Genomic DNA, 21,046 nt, shown 5'->3' with positions numbered 1-21,046 from the left:
GCATCAAAAACATGTCATAATTTTAAAAATATCGACCAAAAACATAGCATTTTGTCAGTGTTTGTATTTATTTGTTGCCAAAACTTGTTTCGGTGCCAATAAAACTTTTACTACAATGTCATTTTTTTCCCCCGATACCAAATCTTACTGGCAGTGTTTGAGAGGATCTTCCAGGCTACCAGTTAGTAAGGATGGGTATTGAATCCGGTACTTTTTTGGCACCGACCAAATCCTGCTGGTCCCACCGGGCACCAATTGACATAAAATCATTGTGCCATGTTTCGGTACCAGGGTTGCACGTGACGTCACGCCCGGTTGCTGACTCAGCCCGCTCTTGAACTTCAGCACTTGGCGATCACTCCAGCAGCACTGAGAGCTGACTCCGCCAACCTACCTCTTGGTAATGTTGCAATTTTCAATGCCTACAAAAAATATACCTCAAAAAACACTCCAACTTAAGTCAAGTAAAGCTCCACTTTTCCAAATCTATACTAGCTTGATGCTAATATACATTGGTTTTGATATCGACATGCTACTGATTAGCATTAGCGATTTTACATGGTTGTTTCAGCACCTTCAAATTTGTTAATGAAAACTACAACTATTAAATGCATGTTACAATCAAACAGCTGGTGTGGAATAAGTACAATACTTACATTAGTAACACAATTTAGGGTGCAGCAAAAAACACCATAAACTACACTCTACTGCTGTCAAACGTCTTGGACATGCAACTGTAATAAGAACTGTTGGGATATATTATATTGGGATATAATGAAGATAATGAAGGATGAAGTGATTCAAAAATGTTTAGTACTGTATATATATGCTTAGAATAGGCCGTGCAACTAATCATATCCTCTAAGTTCCAGTTGGAACTGGGTCCAAGTTCAAGCACAGTCACATTCTTGAATGTGCCTGTGCTTGAATGGGATTGTGCTGAAAATTTTTATTTCCCCTCGGGATTAATAAAGTATTTCTGATTCTGGTTCTGATTCACTCTTATCGTCCACACTCTTGCTACTGTTGATGTGGCGTATTCGCCGAGGTCTGAAGGACAACCCCAGATATGAAGTCAGAGTCCAGGAAGGACAAAGCCCTGTGTGAGTCGCCGTATTGAATGCTAGTCGGGACAGATAGCGCTCAGACAAATTGTATTAAAATTGTATCCAATAGGGAATAAATACTTCTGATTTTAAGTTTATACCTTTAATCTGGCTCCAGATTAAAGGAATACGACGACAATTTGGTGACCCCTGGATGTGAGGACCACAATTTTTTTTTAATCAAACGGAGTGACTGACTCCCGCCACCTTCTGGCTGTCAGAGGTTGACGTACTCTCACCGCGGCCGCTAAACAAAGGTAAAGGACAAACCTGTTGTATTAATACCAAATTGTCCATATTGGCTATGTAAAATAGTGCTTGTACGTCTCCTCTGTGACATCCAGACTATAAAATTGTAAAATGTTCATACAGATCCAAATTTTGTGTCACTTTAGTGTCGTACCTGCAAAATATAAATTGATAATAATAAAACAAGTTATAACAACTGGACAGCTGTTTTAATCAGCTCATTTTTAAAAGTTGCAATAAAAATGAGATTTTACTTAAAACAATATTTACTATCGGTCACAAAAGTAGCAAAAATGTGTGCCGTTGAGTATTATCGATATCGGTATCGATTTCCTGGGATACTGGGAATTTGGTACCGTATCAGTTCCAATGTAAACGGAACCCATCCCGACTGGTGAGTATTAGAAAGCACTCAAAGCTGCTATATTGGGTGAAACGGGTGTGAAAGTTGACTATATGGGTGTTATTTCATGTCGAGGGGGCTCTAATTATGTTAAAAACATATTTAGAATGTTTTTAATGTAAAACGTAGAGATGTCCGATAATGGCTTTCTTGCCGATATTCGATATTCCGATATTGTCCAACTCTTAATTATTGATTCCGATATCAACCGATACCGATATATACAGTCGTGGAATTAATAACACATTATTATGCCTAATTTTGTTGTGATGCCCCGCTGGATGCATTAAACAATGCAACAAGGTTTTCCAAAATAAATCAACTCAAGTTATGGAAAAAAATGCCAACATGGCACTGCCATATTTATTATTGAAATTACAAAGTGCATTATTTTTTTTAACATGCCTCAAAACAGCAGCTTGGAATTTGGGACATGCTCTCCCTGAGAGAGCATGGGGGGGGGGGGGGGGGGGTTAGTGCTGCTGTTCTCCCGAAATGTGTTTGTCATTCTTGTTTGGTGTGGGTTCACAGTGTGGTGCATATTTGTAACAGTGTTAAAGTTGTTTATACGGCCACCCTCAGTGTGACCTGTATGGCATTCACTTGTGTGTGTGAAAGGCCGTAGATATTATGTGATTGGGCCGGCACGCAAAGGAAGTGCCTTTAAGGTTTATTGGCGCTCTGTACTTCTCCCTACGTCCGTGTACACAGCGGCGTTTTAAAAAGTCATAAATTTTACTTTTTGAAACTGATACCGATAATTTTGAAACCAATACCGATAATTTCCAATATTACATTTTAAAGCATTTATCATCCGATAATATCGCCAGTCCGATATTATCGGACATCCCCAATAAAATGTATTAATTATAATCCTACTTCACAGAAATTTGTTCACCACGGTCAAGGCTGAAGCCAACTGGCCGTTTATAAACGAAGGATGACTGTTTTTTGTTGCGCACAATGTTTGGCCTTAGTATAACCGAGATTGCTATACGAAAACCGAAATTCTTCCTCAAAAACCAAATCATATAAAAAGTGGGTTGTGCGAAAACCACAGCAGCACCTTACTTTGTTTTATAATTAAAAGCACAATTGTACTTACTCCTGCTAGCGACTTCTGGATATTCTCTCGAGCCCGGGCTATGTCTTGAAGGATGGTGTTAGCTCCCACGTCCTTGAGAAAGACAAAGAGAAAAATAATAAACAATGCTGCATTATAATAAAAGTAAACATGACTGAGCTTTGGGGTGTTTTGGGTATGACTGCAATATGCCACGTACACACACTGCCTGTGCCATATGTGAGGAGCAGTTCACGTGCTCGAAGAAACGCCTTTCGGCCTCATCGTAGCGAGTTTTGTCAAACCAGATCTTCTCCTGGACCAGAAAGTTGACGGCGCTCATGTTTCTAGAAAAGAAGGAAGGAGAGTGGGAAGTATGAACAAGACTGTGCAGGTATTACTGTTGGGGTGACTAATTGCAAAGATATGATGCACTAGTCATAAGCGTTAACAACTCCAAAACAAATCAAATATAAAACGTGTGTGATGAAATGTAATGTCACATAATACGATCAGTCCAAAAAAAATGGGAAATTAAACTAAAAACAAACAAACGAAGTAATAAATTAAGACAAAATCTGATGAGTGTGCTTCCAAGCATTTGAAACGAAAAGTAAATGAGGAGGAAAAGGAATGAAAGGAAGAGAAATGCCTAAATGGATCCCTTCTCCAGCTTTAATCATACTTTTCCGTTGGTCGGACAGTGGAGTCGGTCGTTTTGGGCGTCCAACCTTTCTTTGGCACGGCAGCGTCATCCACGTGGAAACGTCTCTCTGCTGCATCAAAGCGCCACTTGTCCAACCACACGCGCTCGCTGTCAGCGTGAAGAAAGAAACAGACGCCCAGGTCCTGCCTCTCCTGCTTGTCAGGCATCTCGACCGGCTCTTCCTCCTCCTGGATGGGGTGCAGGGCGTGGAAAACCTCCGCCTTCGCCTGCGAGACCACTCGCTTTTCCTCCACCGCCACTTCCTCCTCTTCTTCCACAAGGCTTGGAGAGGGGCCGGTATTCCTCGGGGTGGCGGCGCAGGAGGACGCTTTGGACGAGTTGTTGCCGTACAGATTTTGGTAGAAGGTAGCTTCGGCACGATCGTACATGGGCTTCTCCAGCCAAACATTTCTGAAGAGTTCCGCCATAATGGGGGCGTGTCCGTTAACCGTCTGCTGAGTGGTTGGTGTGACAGAAGTTGGCGTGGGAGCTTGAGACTGGTACCCTTCATCGGGTGTTCTGGGTGTGATGGAGATCTGACAGTCAGTTGGCTGCATGGCTTCAAGTTGGTGGCCAGCTTGTTTACAGTCTTTTTTTTTTCCGGAACGCGATGCCTTAGAGTGGGGCTTTTTATCTTGGGATGAGCCATTTCGCTTAGTGGTCCCTTTGGATGAGCTTGCCAGCCAGCACTGGTTGAGGCTCTCTGCTTGCTCGTAGATGCCGCGTTCGAACCACACATTGGCACACTCGGACTGCAGGCCAATCAGTCCAGCTCTGCAGTCGGACGGCTGCCTCGTGCTCACATCAGATGTCTCTTCACATTTGCTGTTGACATTGCCCTCGGGGCCGCTCTCAGGTTTAGACGAGCGCTTCTTGCTGCGACGCCTTTTTCCATTTCGCTTTCCATTTCCATTCAAGCTTGCGCTCTCCGGAGAGGATGACGTTGAGTGGTTGGAGCTGGCCTCGTTTCTAGACTCGGCTACCACGTCGCTTGAACGATCCCCCTGACTGTGGGCGGAAGTCATTTGAGCCAACAGATCCGTTGCAGAACACCGGGGGGTCTTCTTTGACATCTTTGATCAGTTAGAGGAAAAAGAAAAGGCTTGTGGATTAGTCGGAGAAAAGCACAAGGAAGTAAGGTAAAAGGGGGATAGTTAAAGCCTCTTTCACACATGCACTTAAAAAGATCACTTCTCACTCTGCAGACTCATTGATCATATTTACAGAAACAGAAATGTCAATATGACTGTAAACGGGAATATTCGACAGACAGGTAACCAAACTATTGTTTTATCTGAATAAGAGTTAGCATTGAGGTTAAAGGGGAACATTATCACCAGACCTATGTAAGCGTCAATATATACCTTGATGTTGCAGAAAAAAGACCATATATTTTTTTAACCGATTTCCGAACTCTAAATGGGTGAATTTTGGCGAATTAAACGCCTTTCTATTATTCGCTCTCGGAGCGATGACGTCACAACGTGGCGTCACATCGGGAAGCAATCCGCCATTTTCTCAAACACCGAGTCAAATCAGCTCTGTTATTTTCCGTTTTTTCGACTGTTTTCCGTACCTTGGAGACATCATGCCTCGTCGGTGTGTTGTCGGAGGGTGTAACAACACGAACAGGGACGGATTCAAGTTGCACCAGTGGCCCAAAGATGCGAAAGTGGCAAGAAATTGGACGTTTGTTCCGCACACTTTACCGACGAAAGCTATGCTACGACAGAGATGGCAAGAATGTGTGGATATCCTGCGACACTCAAAGCAGATGCATTTCCAACGATAAAGTCAAAGAAATCTGCCGCCAGACCCCCATTGAATCTGCCGGAGTGTGTGAACAATTCAGGGACAAAGGGCCTCGCTAGCACGGCAAGCAATGGCGGCAGTTTGTTCCCGCAGACGAGCTTCCCTGGCCTGCTGACATCAACTCCAAAACTGGACAGATCAGCTTTCAGGAAAAGAGCGCGGATGAGGGTATGTCTACAGAATATATTAATTGATGAAAATTGGGCTGTCTGCACTCTCAAAGTGCATGTTGTTGCCAAATGTATTTCATATGCTGTAAACCTAGTTCATAGTTGTTAGTTTCCTTTAATGCCAAACAAACACATACCAATCGTTGGTTAGAAGGCGATCGCCGAAATCGTCCTCGCTTTCTCCCGTGTCGCTGGCTGTCGTGTCGTTTTCGTCGGTTTCGCTTGCATACGGTTCAAACCGATATGGCTCAATAGCTTCAGTTTTTTCTTCAATTTCGTTTTCGCTACCTGCCTCCACACTAGAACCATCCGTTTCAATACATTCGTAATCTGTTGAATCGCTTAAGCCGCTGAAATCTGAGTCTGAATCCGAGCTAATGTCGCTATAGCTTGCTGTTCTTTCCGCCATGTTTGTTTGTGTTGGCTTCACTATGTGACGTCACAGGAAAATGGATGGGTGTTTATAACAATGGTTAAAATCAGGCACTTTGAAGCTTTTTTTAGAGATATTGTGTGATGGGTAAAATTTTGAAAAAAACTTTGAAAAATATAATAAGCCACTGGGAACTGATTTTTAATGGTTTTAACCATTCTGAAATTGTGATAATGTTCCCCTTTAACTACGTATGTCTGAGTAGTTCCAATACATGACCATATGTCTGGTATTTAAAGGGGAACTGCACTTTTTGGGGAATTTTGCCTATCGTTCACAATCATTATGAAATACAGGACGACGGATGTTTGTCTTTAAATGCATTCTAAATATTAAATAAACGTAAATAAATGTCTGCTTACAGTGGAGCCAATGGGAGCTCCACTATTCCGCTCATAAAATCCGATAACCATTCAAAAAGCGTTAACAATACGCCATTTACATTTCCTGACTGGAATATTAACCAAGTATTGGTGATATTGTTATTATAAGCGCTAACGCAGACAAACTATTTATAGTGGCGACATTATCACTGCTGTATGTCCCTAAGTTTACATCATCGAGTGGTCTGCTGTTTCCTATAAGTTTATTGTGGATCATAAATCAAGACTCTCACCTGAAAAGTAGATGTCTGAGGAAATAATCCGACAAATTGGGACACTTTGATAGTCATTTAGGACTTGATACGGGCGAGCACGGAAAGCGCTTGTTCCCCCCTGACCCCCATACCGTTTGTTCGCGAAGATTATGACACATTTTTCATCTAAATGGTAATTTTTGAACATCCTAATGGCCGCAGACATTGTACAGTAAGTGATGTTTTATTATGTCTGTGCAGTGAGCAGAAATCAGTGATGAAGAAAAAAAAAGTTCATGAGCAAATTACATAAATATTAAGTGTTAAATGGAGGTGCTTAAATTATTTTTGCAGGGGCTCTATAGGCAAAATTGAACGGCTCCCATAGGCTCCATTGTAAACAGACTTTTGATCAAATTTATATAATATTTAGAATGCATTTTAAAAAATCCAACCGTTGTCATGTCTTTCATAATGACTGTGAACGATAGGCAAAATACCAAAAAAAAGTGCTGTTTCCCTTTAAGACTAATTGTGCAAGTGTGAAAAGGCATCTTGGGACAATGCCTGAGTTTATGCAAGACAAGTTAAAATTACAATAGGTTATGCTTGAAAATAATAATTGGTATTGTTTAAAAAGAAAAAAAGGAATTAGCAGCATGCAAAAGAATGAAATAGCCATGCAGATGAACAATGGCCAGCAGAATGAAATGATTAAAAGGCAATCTGAGAATAGTTCTACTTATGGTGTGTCCATGAGTCAAAGAAATACGTTTGGAAAATTCACTCATTTAATTTTTAACGCTTATATTATTTAGGGTCATGAGTGATCTGGAGAAACATGTCAAACAGTCATATTTTAAATTCAATAAATAGAGTGAAAATAATGTGTGTATTTGCTGAGTTAGTAATGAAAATAATGTGTGTATTTGTTGAGTCAGTAATAAGTCAACAACATTAACAAGGGTAGATAACATAAGTAGTTAGGGATGTAATGATAAACGGTAATATTGATAACAGCGGTAAAACTCCCGACGGTTAGTAGTACCGTTTTTAAATTAGAATGATCGAAAAACCGTAAAGGACAACTGCGCTTCGATAAACTCTCGGACTGATTGGCGCCAGCCCGCCAGCTTGAATGCTAACATGAAAACAATATACTGTATATGAACATCTTTCATCATTAGGAAACGACATATACTAATCTAAATTATATAAATACATTGTTGTTTGAGAAACTAGGCTATTCAACTGTGCACATTAACTCTTTATACTTAGAGGAATATGAGACTAAGGTGGTTTCACGTTGCGTTTAAGGACCGCCAAACAGAATAGAATGCCAAAATGCCTGACAGAAATAAGAAAAATAATAATAGATTTTGTTATGCACTTTTCAACTTAATACATCTTAAAGTGCAAACCAATATTTAAAACAATAAAAGCTTAGCCATTAATACAGATACAATACTGGGAGTAAAACCCTATCAGTGAAGCATGAGAAACAAAAATCTTCCCAAGTGTAGGTTTTCTAACTGTGTTTAGTTATTTCAATAAATAACTCGTTCAAAATATTTCTGTGTGTTGAAGTACTTTTTGAGCACATTTAACATGACCGCGATAATAACAATGACCATAATATGAAATCTTCATATCATTACATCCATACAAGTAGTGTATGTCTCTCAATAAAGTTGAAATTAATATTTAATAGATAAATATATTTTAGCGAGTGAGAAGAATATCTACAAGCAACATCCTTAATCTTAAACATTGTTTAAGGGAAGTAAGAATGTAATGTCTTTATTCAAGAATTTACACACTGACGTCCAACAATACAAAATAAATCAGTGCATAGTGGAAATTTTGTTTTCAAATAGTCGGTCAAAGCAATTAGCTATATTTGAATACACTCAATGCATTTATATCAACTTTAAATTAATTTGGTCGGTTAAAACAGTATTAAAGTATTGTAGAGACGAGAGGAGCAATCAGTGGTGTTTTTCGTGTGTTTAAGGATCAGCATAACCAACGCATTTGTCATTTAAACACAGCTTAAAACATTAACATCCACTGGCAAGACATGTAGAAAGATATGTTTTACATACATTTAACCAGTCCATAACACTTAGCTATTAGCATGTAGCATTCGCTGTCTCATTATTTCAGGATTCTTACTCGCCAAAGTTGCCATATTAAATGTAATCAAGATATAACCATTTGCAGTCAAATTATGACACAATGGCGAAGCCTGGAACGTTGCTGCCATGCCACACTTAGACACTTGAACTCTAGAAGGAGTACAATCCGTGGAAATCTTGCCAAAAATGTCATTTTGAACCAAAATGGCAGCTGTTCTGTTCTTGTCCTGATAATAATAGTATTATATATTAATAATTGCAGTTTCTATAAGATATTTTGCTCAGGCCCTAAATATACACAAATGATATCAGTGTTTCCCACAGGACAGGCATCTATTTGTGGTGGTGTGGTCGGGGGGTGGCGGCGGCAGCGGCGATGACCAAGAAGAACGCGGAGTTGGAATATAATTACAACATTTTATGTACATATTTATATACAGATTTGAACAATTAGTGATTCACTGAAATATATTTATTAATTGTGGTTCTTACAAAAAATATATCTTATAAAATGTAAAAGCTAAAATGTCTCTTAAAACTCTGCCCCTTTAATTAGTGAATACTAAATAATTTAACTTTAGCCTACTAATACAACCATATTATTTACCAGCAACATGAAGTGAAACAGAGGCAGAGGTGTCCTGCCAGAGTCAGTCAACCTCCTCCTCCTCCTCCTCCTCCTGCTGCTGCTGAACAGGTCGCACCTGTGGTCCGGACTGTAGGCCTACCTCCTCTCCAAGTCCAGCCCGCTCTATGTACCGTACAGTGCCGTCTAACCTTAAGCGGCAGCAGCTCAACACATGCAAGGTTCAACGTTAAGGTTTTTTTCTACTTGCCCGACTTCTCAAATCTACTTGCCCCAATATTTTTACTTGTCCTGCCTAGGTTTTTTTCTGGCTGTGTAGTGCTCATGGCTTATATCTTACTAAAATCCTTCCCGTTGACTATTTACAACACTACACAGTATTTATTATTATTATTATTATTATTATCTATAATTACATTTAAATGGCATTGCATACATGTAAAATTAAATGCTATTTCACATTATTTGACCAGTAGCAGTTACACCCAACTGAACAGGTCAGCCACCTGTTTAAAGCCCGATCACAGTTGAAATCTTGAAATGAAGGGCCTTTAATGGCCAAAACATTAACCTGGACAACATTTTAACAGCTGGTTGGCTCAGATTTTATTCTTTTCATTGCATTCACATGCTGCAGTGGACAGTGGACAATTTAGCTTCAGTCCATGTGTGTTTATTGACAACAGGGTTATAACCTGGACACGTTAGCTCGTCGGTATGAAAACAGGTGACTGTTACTACGTGCGTCTGCCCCGGACCCCGAGTCAAACAGCGGCGGTGTTAATGAAGCAGCGTCAGGCTGCTCACCGTCAGTGAAACGCTCGGTGAAATCGCGGATTAACGTTAAATATATGACGAGCCGCGAGCGATGCAGCTATAACCTATCTACCTATAACTTATATTACCCTCGTATTTTGATCCGGTCGGTCCGTTCTTCTTTTACTTCATCGTTGTCGTCTTCTTCGTCTTCTTCTTCTGGCCCACCGGGTGAATTAAGTGCTATTGGCGGAGTTACAATGCATAGTAGGCTACCGCCACCTACTGCACCGGAGTTGTAACTACAAGCAACATTCACAGACAGAGTCCCATTGCTTTTATGAGCGGTCGAGCGGGTCAAAAACCGAAAAATCCATTTGTGGCGGACGTAATTCTTTCGTGGCGGGCCGCCACAAATAAATGAATGTGTGGGAAACACTGGATATTAGTATTTGTGTAGTTTGACAGAAATTGACACTAACGCATACCAGACCAACAATAATTAACATATTGTTCAATTAATACATTTTTCTTGGATCAAAACTGAGCAGTATTGTATGAAATCACATTACATTATTTAAATGGCAGCAATGTTAAAAATGCAAAAACAAATGTACAGACATTATATACTGTATTTACAAATTGATGTTACGCACACTTCACATTTGATATTACAACATGCAGGCCATGCAGTTCTGATGAGATTCATGTAGTTGAGAAGCAGGAAATGCCTTTGCGTTGTTTCACAATGTGAATAATCAGAGTCAATTGAACAATAACCGATAGACTTGAACAAAATGATTTGATGTATTTTCGTTTTTGAGAAGACAGTTCCTGCTGCAGAGTAGAAAATCACAATAGAAGGTCTTAACTCACCGTCCAGATAAAGGTTCAAGCCTCAAAGTAAAAAAATCAAATGCTCAATTGTTCTTTTCATCCAGTTAACCGCAAGCGATTGGAAGAGAAATTTAACAATCACTGTCAAAATACAGGAATACTAATGCAAACATAAGAGTATGTTTTAAGCACACATACAATTGTTGTTAGTTAAATTTCACAAGTATGCATGCCAACACAGGGATACTGTATTGTTAAAACTTCCATATGATATGATAAAGTGTTGACAAACAGGACACGTTAATGTTGGGAGAGGGTTTTCAAGCTCTGGCGTCAGCTTGGCAATACAAGCCATGACTCTACTAGCCAAGGGCTGGGCTGAACTGGATCAGATTAATTAGCCAGTAGATGTGTGAGCATGACTATGGACACTTTCACTTTTTTTGTCTGTGTATCTCACACTCCCATTCCCCCAAAAATCAGATTTTATCCAAAACATTTTGGAGGTGGGGTTGATGGCCAGGAAAGAAACATTTTTTCCTTGTAATAATACTGCAGGACCGCATTCCTCTTTGGCTCACTATACTTAAAGTCATTCTAGGTTGAAGATCATTTAAAGCCACTCACTTCGTTTACATGCACTGAAAAAGTCAGATTTCCAAAAAAGTTCCATACTCTTCTCTCATTTCGTTATTGGCGAGACACGGTCTGCCTCCTAAACACTTTGAAATCTGAAATCTTTAGTCCTTTTAGCTATTTTATTCTTGTTAAAGGTGCTGTTTGCAAATTCCTCACAGTCATATTTTTCAAAGCAAAAAATATAACAAGAACACCACTGACTCGCTTGTTACCATTAGTGGTTTAACGGAACACATTTGTTAGACAATTGTCTATAGTTTTTACAATTACAAGGTTTATGTTAGGGCTGGGCGATATATGGAATACACTCGATTTATCGCGGGTTTGTCTCTGTGCGATATAGAAAATAACTATATCGTGATATTTGAGTACCGTATTTTTCGGAGTATAAGTCACTCCGGAGTATAAGTCGCACCGGCCGAAAATGCATAATAAAGAAGGGAAAAAAACATATATAAGTCGCACTGGAGTATAAGTCGCATTTTTGGGTGAAATTTATTTGATAAAACCCAACACCAAGAATAGACATTTGAAAGGCAATTTAAAATAAATAAAGAATAGTGAACAACAGGCTGAATAAGTGTACGTTATATAACGCAAAAATAACCACCTGAGAAACTTGCCTGGTATGTTAACGTAACATATTATGGTAAGAGTCATTCAAATAACTATAACATATAGAACATGCTATACGTTTACCAAACAATCTGTCACTCCTAATCGCTAAATCCCATGAAATCTTATACGTCTAGTCTCTTACGTGAATGAGCTAAATAATATTTGATATTTTACGGTAAGTCGCTCATGAGTATAAGTCGCACCCCCGGCCAAACTACGAAACAAAATGCGACTTATAGTCCGAAAAATACGGTATACGTTCTCACGCAGTTGCTTTTAGCTGCGGGCATTACACTACATCCGTTTCTAACTCTTTCTTGTCTCTCCTTCTCACAGAGAGATAAAACAAGCGCACCTTCTTACATATGTCACATACTGTGGCGCGTGCAACGTCATACGCCCTCGCCGAGCAGACATAGGTAACGTTAGCTGTGATGCTAGCGGAGCGGTGCGAGTCGTAACACGAGAGAGAGAAGGTGCGAATCTGGTAACAAATTGAGGAATAATTAATTCTCAAGAAAAACAGCACGGGGTCCATCGTCCGGCAGTGGTTTGGCTTCAAGCGGGAAGACGTCGAACAGACAACCAAAATATAAATGTAAGTTAATAAACTCAGTGAAGCACAAGGTCGGGTTTCTCACTATAATGTCTGTCAAAAAGAACTGTGAAAAGAAATGCAACAATGCAATATTCAGTGTTGACAGCTAGATTTTTTGTGGACCTGTTCCATAAATATTGATGTTAAAGATTTCTTTTTTTGTGAAGAAATGTTTAGAATGTTCATCAATCCAGATGGATCTCTATTACAATCCCCAAAGAGGGCACTTTAAGTTGATGATTGTGTAGAAACCTTTATTTATAATTGAATCACTTGTTTATTTTTCAACAAGTTTTTTTTATATCTTTTTGTCCAAATAGTTCAAGAAAGACCACTACAAATGAGCAATATTTTGCACTGTTACACAATTTAATAAATCAGAAACTGATGACATAGTGCTGTATTTTACTTCTTTATCTCTTTTTTTCAACCAAAAATGCTTTGCTCTGGTTAGGGGGTACTTGAATTAAAAAAAATGTTCACAAGCGGTACATCACTGAAAAAAGGTTGAGAACCACTGCGCTAGAGCAGTGGTGCCCAACCTTTTTGTAGCTGCGGACCGGTCAACGCTTGAAAATTTGACCGGGGGGCTTACGGACTGTATCCCTGCAGACTGTATTGATATACATTGATATATAGTGTATATATTCTGTTTTTATGTAGATTTAATTTTAAAAAATTGTTTTTGTTTTTTTTCTTGTGCGGACCGGTACCACTGGGGACCACTGCGCTAGAGAACGAAGAGTGCTTGAAACTCCGCATGTCAACATCTCTGGCCGGTGCCACACCCAACAAAATGCCCAAGCAACCACTTCCACATCAACACCATATGAAAAAAAATAGTCAACAAAAGGAGATAACGTCCGCAGGAACCTACCACATAGCGAAGGACGTAAACTATTTTTGTACGTGGTCTTGCCCCACCGTACCTCTCTGAGCTGCTCCATCTCTATGCCCCCACCCGGTCCCTCAGGTCAGCTGATCAGCTGATCCTGGAGGTACCCAAAACAAAGCGCAAGCTCAGAGGGGACAGAGCCTTCTCTGTTGCGGGTCCCAAACTCTGGAACGATCTCCCTCTCCATGTGAGACAGGCCCCTTCTTTGGCTATTTTTAAGACCCTTCTTAAAACCCATTTTTATTCACCGGCTTTTAACCCAGCATGAGACTTTGAACTGTTTTTAGCTTTTAACTTTTTGAACTGTTTTTAACTTTTAAACTGTTTTTATCTAACAAACTGTTCTTAGGGTAATTTATATTTGCTTTTTAATTGTGTATTGTTATTTCTGTTTTAAATGTTATTTTTTTAGTCTGTCCTTTGCCTCTATTTATTTGTGGTGTACAGCCCTTTGTTTTTCAACTGTGCTTGTCTTTAAAGGGCTTTATAAATAAAGTTGGTATGGTATGGTATGGTATTGTCATGTCTGTGTGATCATGTTTTTGTTTTGGTCATGTTCGTTTTGGGTTTTGGACTTTTTGTGCACTTTTGTTTTGTCACCATAGCAACCATTAGTTTTCACCTGTCACGTCACGCACCTGTTTCACGTTTTGAGTCACGCACCTGCTTTCACTAATCATGTCCATAGTATTTAAGTTCATTTTTAAGTTCATTCTTTTCAGTTTGTCGTTCTGACGACCTCCCCATACATGTTTCTGCACACTCTCCACACCCTTATGATCCTTGCTGCTCTTTTTTCATGCCGGTTCCATGCCAAGTAAGTTTTTGTTTATTAAGCCACAGTTAGTGTTTTGTTTAATTGTTCATAGTTTCCGCCACTGTGCGTGCTTTTCATTTGTACTTTTTTGCTATAGTCTTTTGGTTTCATAGTTTATTCTCCGCCACTGTGCGCGCTTTTCGTTCCTTTGAGTGTTATTATTAAATATGTATTTACCTTCACGCCATGACCAGTCCAATTCACTTGCACCTCGGGAGAACAAACCAAGCCATAGTCCATGTCTTGACAGATGTCGTCAGCACGAACAACAGAAAATAAAAAGCTTAAATAACACAGACATGATTAACGAAAACAGGTGCGTGACTCAAAACGTGAAACAGGTGCGTGACGTGACAGGTGAAAACTAATGGTTGCTATGGTGACAAACAAGAGTGCACAATGAGTCCAAACGTGGAACAGGTGAAACTAATGGGTAACCATGGAAACAAGACGAGGGAGTGAAAAGACAGAAACTAAAGAGTCCTATAACTAAACAAAACATGACTTAAAATAAAACATGATTACACAGACATGACAGGTATGGTATTTGATTTCCTATTATGCAGCTCATTTTCATTTGACAGTTATTGATATATCTTGTGTGACATGCACAAAAGTGCACTTTTTTTGTTTTAAACTATTGTAGTGGTAGTCCATGACCTTTAGTCTTTAGATAGCGGAAGAACTATATGACACATAAAAGGTAATACAAATGTTATAAAACAATACTGTTACTATACAATACTGAGAGGCCCAGGCTTAGACTGAATATATATATATATATATATATATTATTATTTTTCACCTTTTTTGTAAGAGGCGCCGGAAGTAGGCAGACCCGTCAGCGATCCTGTTCTGTCTCCCTGTAATGTTTGTCTGATTTTGAATGGGATTGTACTGAAAATCTTAATTTCCCCTCGGGATTAATAAAGGATTTCTGATTCTGATTCTGATTTTAAAAAAAATGTGACGCCGCCATTGAGGCAGTGAAAGCCTTTGGTCATTGTCGTTAAAAATATAAGAATATTACTTTTTAACTAATGTGACACTACTGTACGGCGCTTCTTGACATTATGGTTATGTAATTGTATAATAATAATAATAAAAATAATAATAATCATACACTTTGAAGACGGTGTCCGGCATGGTCGGCCTCATCGCGATAGCCGTTATGCTAGCACCGGCTAACATGTCCAGGAAATTATATTAAATGTTAATATAAGGTATTTATGCCTTCGAGCTTATTTAAAAGGCACATGCCAACAAACAATCCCTGAAAAAGTTATGAATGGAGGTTAATGTGACTTACTGCTGTGTGCGGTGGAGGAGACACGTTGTATCCGACAGGGAAGAGGAGGAGGAAGAGGAAGGAGCGTCTTTCAAGATGGAGGAAGGAGACAAAAGCTTCCTTTTTTATATGATGTAGTCAAAAAGCCTATATGGTTATATTTCTAAATTAGTGTATACGTTATTATATGTTAATACAGTATATCATTTATTTCACATAAACACTCATTTCACTCATCATTGTAACCTGCATGTTAAACAGGCTGTTAACTGCTGAGCATCGTTTATACAGGAGTACGTCTTTTTATTCCTTTAAACATAATAATAATAATAATGGATTAGATTTATATAGCGCTTTTCTATCAACTAGATATTCAAACGTACAATGGATTTGATAACAAAAATAATGGATTTTAAAAATGATATTGAGAGAAACTTGTACTGTGGCCTAGAGAGGTCTGAACAAATGTGAACACCACAACACAATCAAGCATACTTGCCAACCCTCCCGAATTTTCCGGGAGACTCCCGAAATCCAGCGCCTCTCCCGAAAAACTCCCGGGACAAATATTCTCCCGAAAATCTCCCGATTTTCAGCCGTAGCTGGAAGCCACGCGGACCTGAGTGAGGACAGCCCTTTTTTCACGACGGGAGGACAACAGGGTGACAAGAACTAAATCATCCAGACTAGAGATACATTGTATTATTATGTTTATTTTACCTAAAAATAAATATATTTATTAATTTAAAAAAAAAAAAACTAAATACATTTTTACTATATTTTGCTAAAAACATCAAAATTAATTGTATTTTTATTTGTATTTTTTCGTGACTCCTTATTACATCCAGCCATAGAATAATACATTAAAATAAACATATTTGAAATAATTTATTTTAAATTATCATAATAATTCATTTAAAATGACCATATTTAATTATTAAAATAATTGCTTGTTTATCAACAACTTTAGCATTTTATTCATTACATTTTGAAACTCTCAGAAGCCAAGTTATGTTATATTACTAAATATTTATTTATGCAAGTTTGTAGTATCAATTATCTAAACACAGTTTTGTTTGCATATTTTCAGGATGTAGATATATATATATATATATATATATATATATATATATATATATATATAATATGTATGAAATACTTGACTTGGTGAATTCTAGCTGTCAATATACTCCTCCCCTCTTAGCCGCGCCCCCAACCACGCCCCGCCCCACCCCCGACCACGCCCCCACCCCCCAACTCCCGAAATTGGAGGTCTCAAGGTTGGCAAGTATGCAATCAAGACACAATCAGTGTTGGGTTGGTTACTGAAAACCAGTAACTAGTTACAGTTACTAGCTACTAACTCAGTTACTTACACCAAAAAGTAATGCGTTACTGTGAAAAGAAACTATTTAGTTACTTATATTTATTTAAAAAAACATTTTTTAAGGTCCCCTTTAATGCCCTTTTAGCCTTCATTTCAGTACAGTACTGGAGAATAATACAATCTGTTGATCAACTTGACATGCATTTGCATCACTGAACTCTGCTAAGCAATGTGGTCTACATACAACACGCAAAGACAAAGATATGTTTCAAAGGGCCAATTTGTTTCAAGCCAGAACAAATAGACAAAACTATTTTAAATAGCTGCAACATAACATACATAAGTAACAAACAGCATAATAACAACATAGCTGTAAAGCAAGGAAGGCACACACTACATACACAAAGCCTAACCAGGCGTTTTTTTCTCTCAAGGAATTCTGAAATAAAATCATGTCTGAAGCCCAGAACACTCTACGCATTTCCCCAGTCTTAGTTTAGAGATAAGGAAAGATTGGCCTGGCCCACTAGCATCCCTCTTTATGTTTGTGAACTTTATAGTCTATACATTTAGAGCAGTGGTTCTTAACCTCGTTGGAGGTACCGAACCCCACCAGTTTCATATGCGCATTCACCGAACCCTTCTTTAGTGAAAAATAAAATGTTGGGGTTTTTTTCAAATTCATGACAAAGTTATATGTTTTTGGTAACACTTTAGTGTGGGGAACATATTCTAAGTAACAAAGACTTAATTTAGAGTTATTTGGACACTAGGGCAGCATTTCTCAAAGTGTGGGGCGCCCCCCACTGGTGGGGAATAGAGACATGACAGGTGGGGCGCGAGGAACGGGAGGAAATTTCACTTTAAATTTTTTTTTTTAATTATTATATTCTTAGATTATTTTTTTACTATGCTTTCATTTTCTATACACACTGTAAATCACTTTGTGATTCTGTCTGTGAAATCCGCTATATAAATAAATGGAAATTACCGGTACTTATTTTTACTGTAGGCTTTATATTTCTCTGTACGAGCGAAAGTTTGACAGACATAGCAACAGTAACTAATGGGGGCGGGGCTAAGCGGAACAAACTTTCGCGCGGATGGGTAGCAGGCTAATGTGTGGATCACAATTACACAAATATATACATTTGTGACTCGCACCTCAAATGTCGTCGAGCCAGAGCCAGCGCCTGCAGAGAAACAAAAATCTGACGGGCACACACTGTGTCATTCACCGGGAAGCACTCGCGTCAAGGCAGCTCAGCCCCGAACTCAATGAGGTTTTAACAGATGTTGTGAGCGCGGTAAATTTGATCAAAACACGACCACTGAAAGCGCGACTGTTCTCTGCACTGTGTGAGGAAATGGGAGCTGATCATACAGCCGTGCTGTTTCACAGTGAAGCAAGGTGGCTCTCCTGGGGGAAAGTGCTGTCACTTGCCCTGTCTTGCCAAATGCATAGCTCCTCTTTTTTTTTTTGCAAAGATTGCAAAATGGCACTTTTATTGTATTTATTATTGAACTTGATGCAAGTTATTTGATTTATTATTGAACTTGATGCAAGTTATAACACTTTTTTTGATTTATTATTGAACTTGATGCAAGTTATAACACTTTTGTTTTATTTATTATTGAACTTGATGCAAGTTATAACAGTTTTTTTGATTTATTATTGAACTTGATGCAAGTTATAACACTTTTTTTGATTTATTATTGAACTTGATGCAAGTTATAACACTTTTGTTTTATTTATTATTGAACCTGATGCAAGTTATAACACTTTTTTTGACTTATTATTGAACTTGATGCAAGTTATTTGAAGTATTATTGAACTTGATGCAAGTTATAACACTTTTATTGGATTTATTATTGAACTTGATGCAAGTTATAACAGTTTTTTTATTTATTATTGAACTTGATGCAAGTTATAACACTTTTGTTTTATTTATTATTGAACTTGATACAAGTTATAACACTTTTTTTGATTTATTATTGAACTTGATGCAAGTTATTTGATTTATTATTGAACTTGATGCAAGTTATAACACTTTTTGATTTATTATTGAACTTGTTGCAAGTTATAACACTTTTTTGATTTATTATTGAACTTGATGCAAGTTATAACACTTGTTTTGATTTATTATTGAACTTGATGCAAGTTATAACACTTTTATTTGATTTATTATTGAACTTGATGCAAGTTATAACACGTTTTTTGATTTATTATTGAACGTGATGCAAGTTATAACAGTTTTTTTGATTTATTATTGAACTTGATGCAAGTTATAACAGTTTTTTTGATTTATTATTGAACGTGATGCAAGTTATAACACTTTTTTTGATTTATTATTGAACTTGATGCAAGTTATAACACTTTTGTTTTATTTATTATTGAAGTTGATGGAAGTTATTTTATTTATTATTGAACTTGATGCAAGTTATACCACAGCTGCACAGTTATTTTATTTATTAATGAACTTAATGTTATTTTATGTTATTGAGTTCGAATGTATACAACTTGATGTTCAATAAATTTGAAAATGTTAAAGCTTGGCATTAGCGCTCTGTTGGGGCGATGGGGGCAGGTGGGGCTTGAAAACTCCCCCTTGTCCAAAGTGGGGGATGACAAAAAAAAGTTTGAGAACCACTGCACTAGGGGAACATATTCTAAGTAATAAAGACTTAATTTAGAGTTATTTGGTTAGGGTTAGGGCCAGGGTTAGAGGGTTACGGTTATAATAAGGCCATGCTGAATAAGGCATTAATAAGTATTTAATAATGACTAGTTAAGAGTCAATATGTTACTAATTTGCATGTTAACAAGCAACTAATTAATGGTGAATATGTTCCCCATACTAAAGTGTTACCATGTTTTTTTTACTGGTGCACAAAATGAACCGTGCATGAACATCACCTTGTTCAAAGAACAAAACCAACACAGTGCATAAACTCACAACAAATTACACACCTGCAAATCAGTCAGCTGTTGCCGTTTCCGTTATACGCCGATAGGGAGAAGTTTGTATTTACACGATGAGTCGGGTGTGTTCTGACCTCCGCCGAACCCCTGAGCCCGACTCACCGAACCCCTAGGGTTCCATCGAACCCAGATTAAGAGCCACTGAACTAGATATTCAAACGTACAATGGATTTGATAACAAAAATAATGGATTTTAAAATGATATTGAGAGAAACTTGTACTGTGGCCTAGAGAGGTCTGAACAAATGTGAACGCCACAACACAACAAAATAAAGGCACAACACAACCACTTAAGCCGCTACACAATGATTACATACCTGCCAACTTTTGAAATCAGAAAAACCTAGTAGCCAGGGTCCAGGGGCCGCAGGCCCCGGTAGGTCCAGGACAAAGTCCTGGTGGGGGTTTCAGGGGGCTTCCGACGCAAAATGATTATTAGCATTCAGACAGGTTAAAATGTTGCTAAAACCATCACTTTTCTATCAGTCACAGTGACTTTTCAAAACAAAAATATTACAGCAAAAATCATATGGGTTGATTGACATGTTTATTCTGTAAGCTAACTTCAATAGTTTGAAATTATTTTGACAGTTAATGCCAGTTATCCTGTCAACCTTTCACAAGACTTCAATTTGTTAATTGAAAGTATAAACAGTATAAACACTTTTTACAGTAAACAAATGGTAAAACAGTACTAAACAATTCCATTAAAAAAAAAATTGGTGTCATTATTAACTTTCTGTCCAAGCTTGTATAATCTACTGCCTTGTTCAATTGTAAAAAATATTCTGTGCCTAAAATTCACATTTCTATCACAATTATCATACTGTAAACATGGTAAGCTAACTTCATTAAAATTAATAGTCCTGTCAATAGCATGGAATTACAATTCAAATGTAGTTTTTTTGTAAGCCTTTCAAAAGAATTCAAAATATGAAACATTAATGAAAATTAATTTAAGCCATCAGACACTTGAAAAGTGGCACATCACATCTCTAATGTAATCATTTTAACTTTTCAACAGAAATAGCACTGCAAAAATATT

The 21,046-nt window shown here is 38.0% G+C and overlaps 1 protein-coding gene across 2 annotated transcripts in view; it reads right to left on the bottom strand.

The window, feature by feature from the left end:
• eef1db (eukaryotic translation elongation factor 1 delta b (guanine nucleotide exchange protein)) overlaps positions 1-15,863 on the bottom strand; it is a 28,863-nt gene extending 13,000 nt beyond the window's left edge. The window contains exons 1-5 of one of the 2 annotated variants that reach the window (XM_061976082.2): positions 15,713-15,789; positions 10,876-10,928; positions 3,507-4,600; positions 3,042-3,168; positions 2,864-2,935 (exon numbers count right to left, since the gene is read on the bottom strand). In XM_061976082.2, the coding sequence (XP_061832066.1) occupies positions 2,864-2,935; positions 3,042-3,168; positions 3,507-4,600 (1,293 nt within the window). In that variant the 5' untranslated portion in view covers positions 10,876-10,928; positions 15,713-15,789. Of the gene's footprint in view, positions 1-2,863; positions 2,936-3,041; positions 3,169-3,506; positions 4,601-10,875; positions 10,929-15,712 lie in introns of both variants that reach the window. The other variant, XM_061976083.1, reaches the window with a different exon arrangement.
• Positions 15,864-21,046: the final 5,183 nt, after the last annotated feature.

This window comes from Nerophis lumbriciformis, linkage group LG14 (genome assembly GCF_033978685.3).
Source record: "Nerophis lumbriciformis linkage group LG14, RoL_Nlum_v2.1, whole genome shotgun sequence".
NCBI classification, from domain to species: Eukaryota; Metazoa; Chordata; class Actinopteri; order Syngnathiformes; family Syngnathidae; genus Nerophis; species Nerophis lumbriciformis.
Note: the sequence above shows the minus strand (reverse complement) of the source record. Positions and strands in the feature narration are given on the sequence as shown.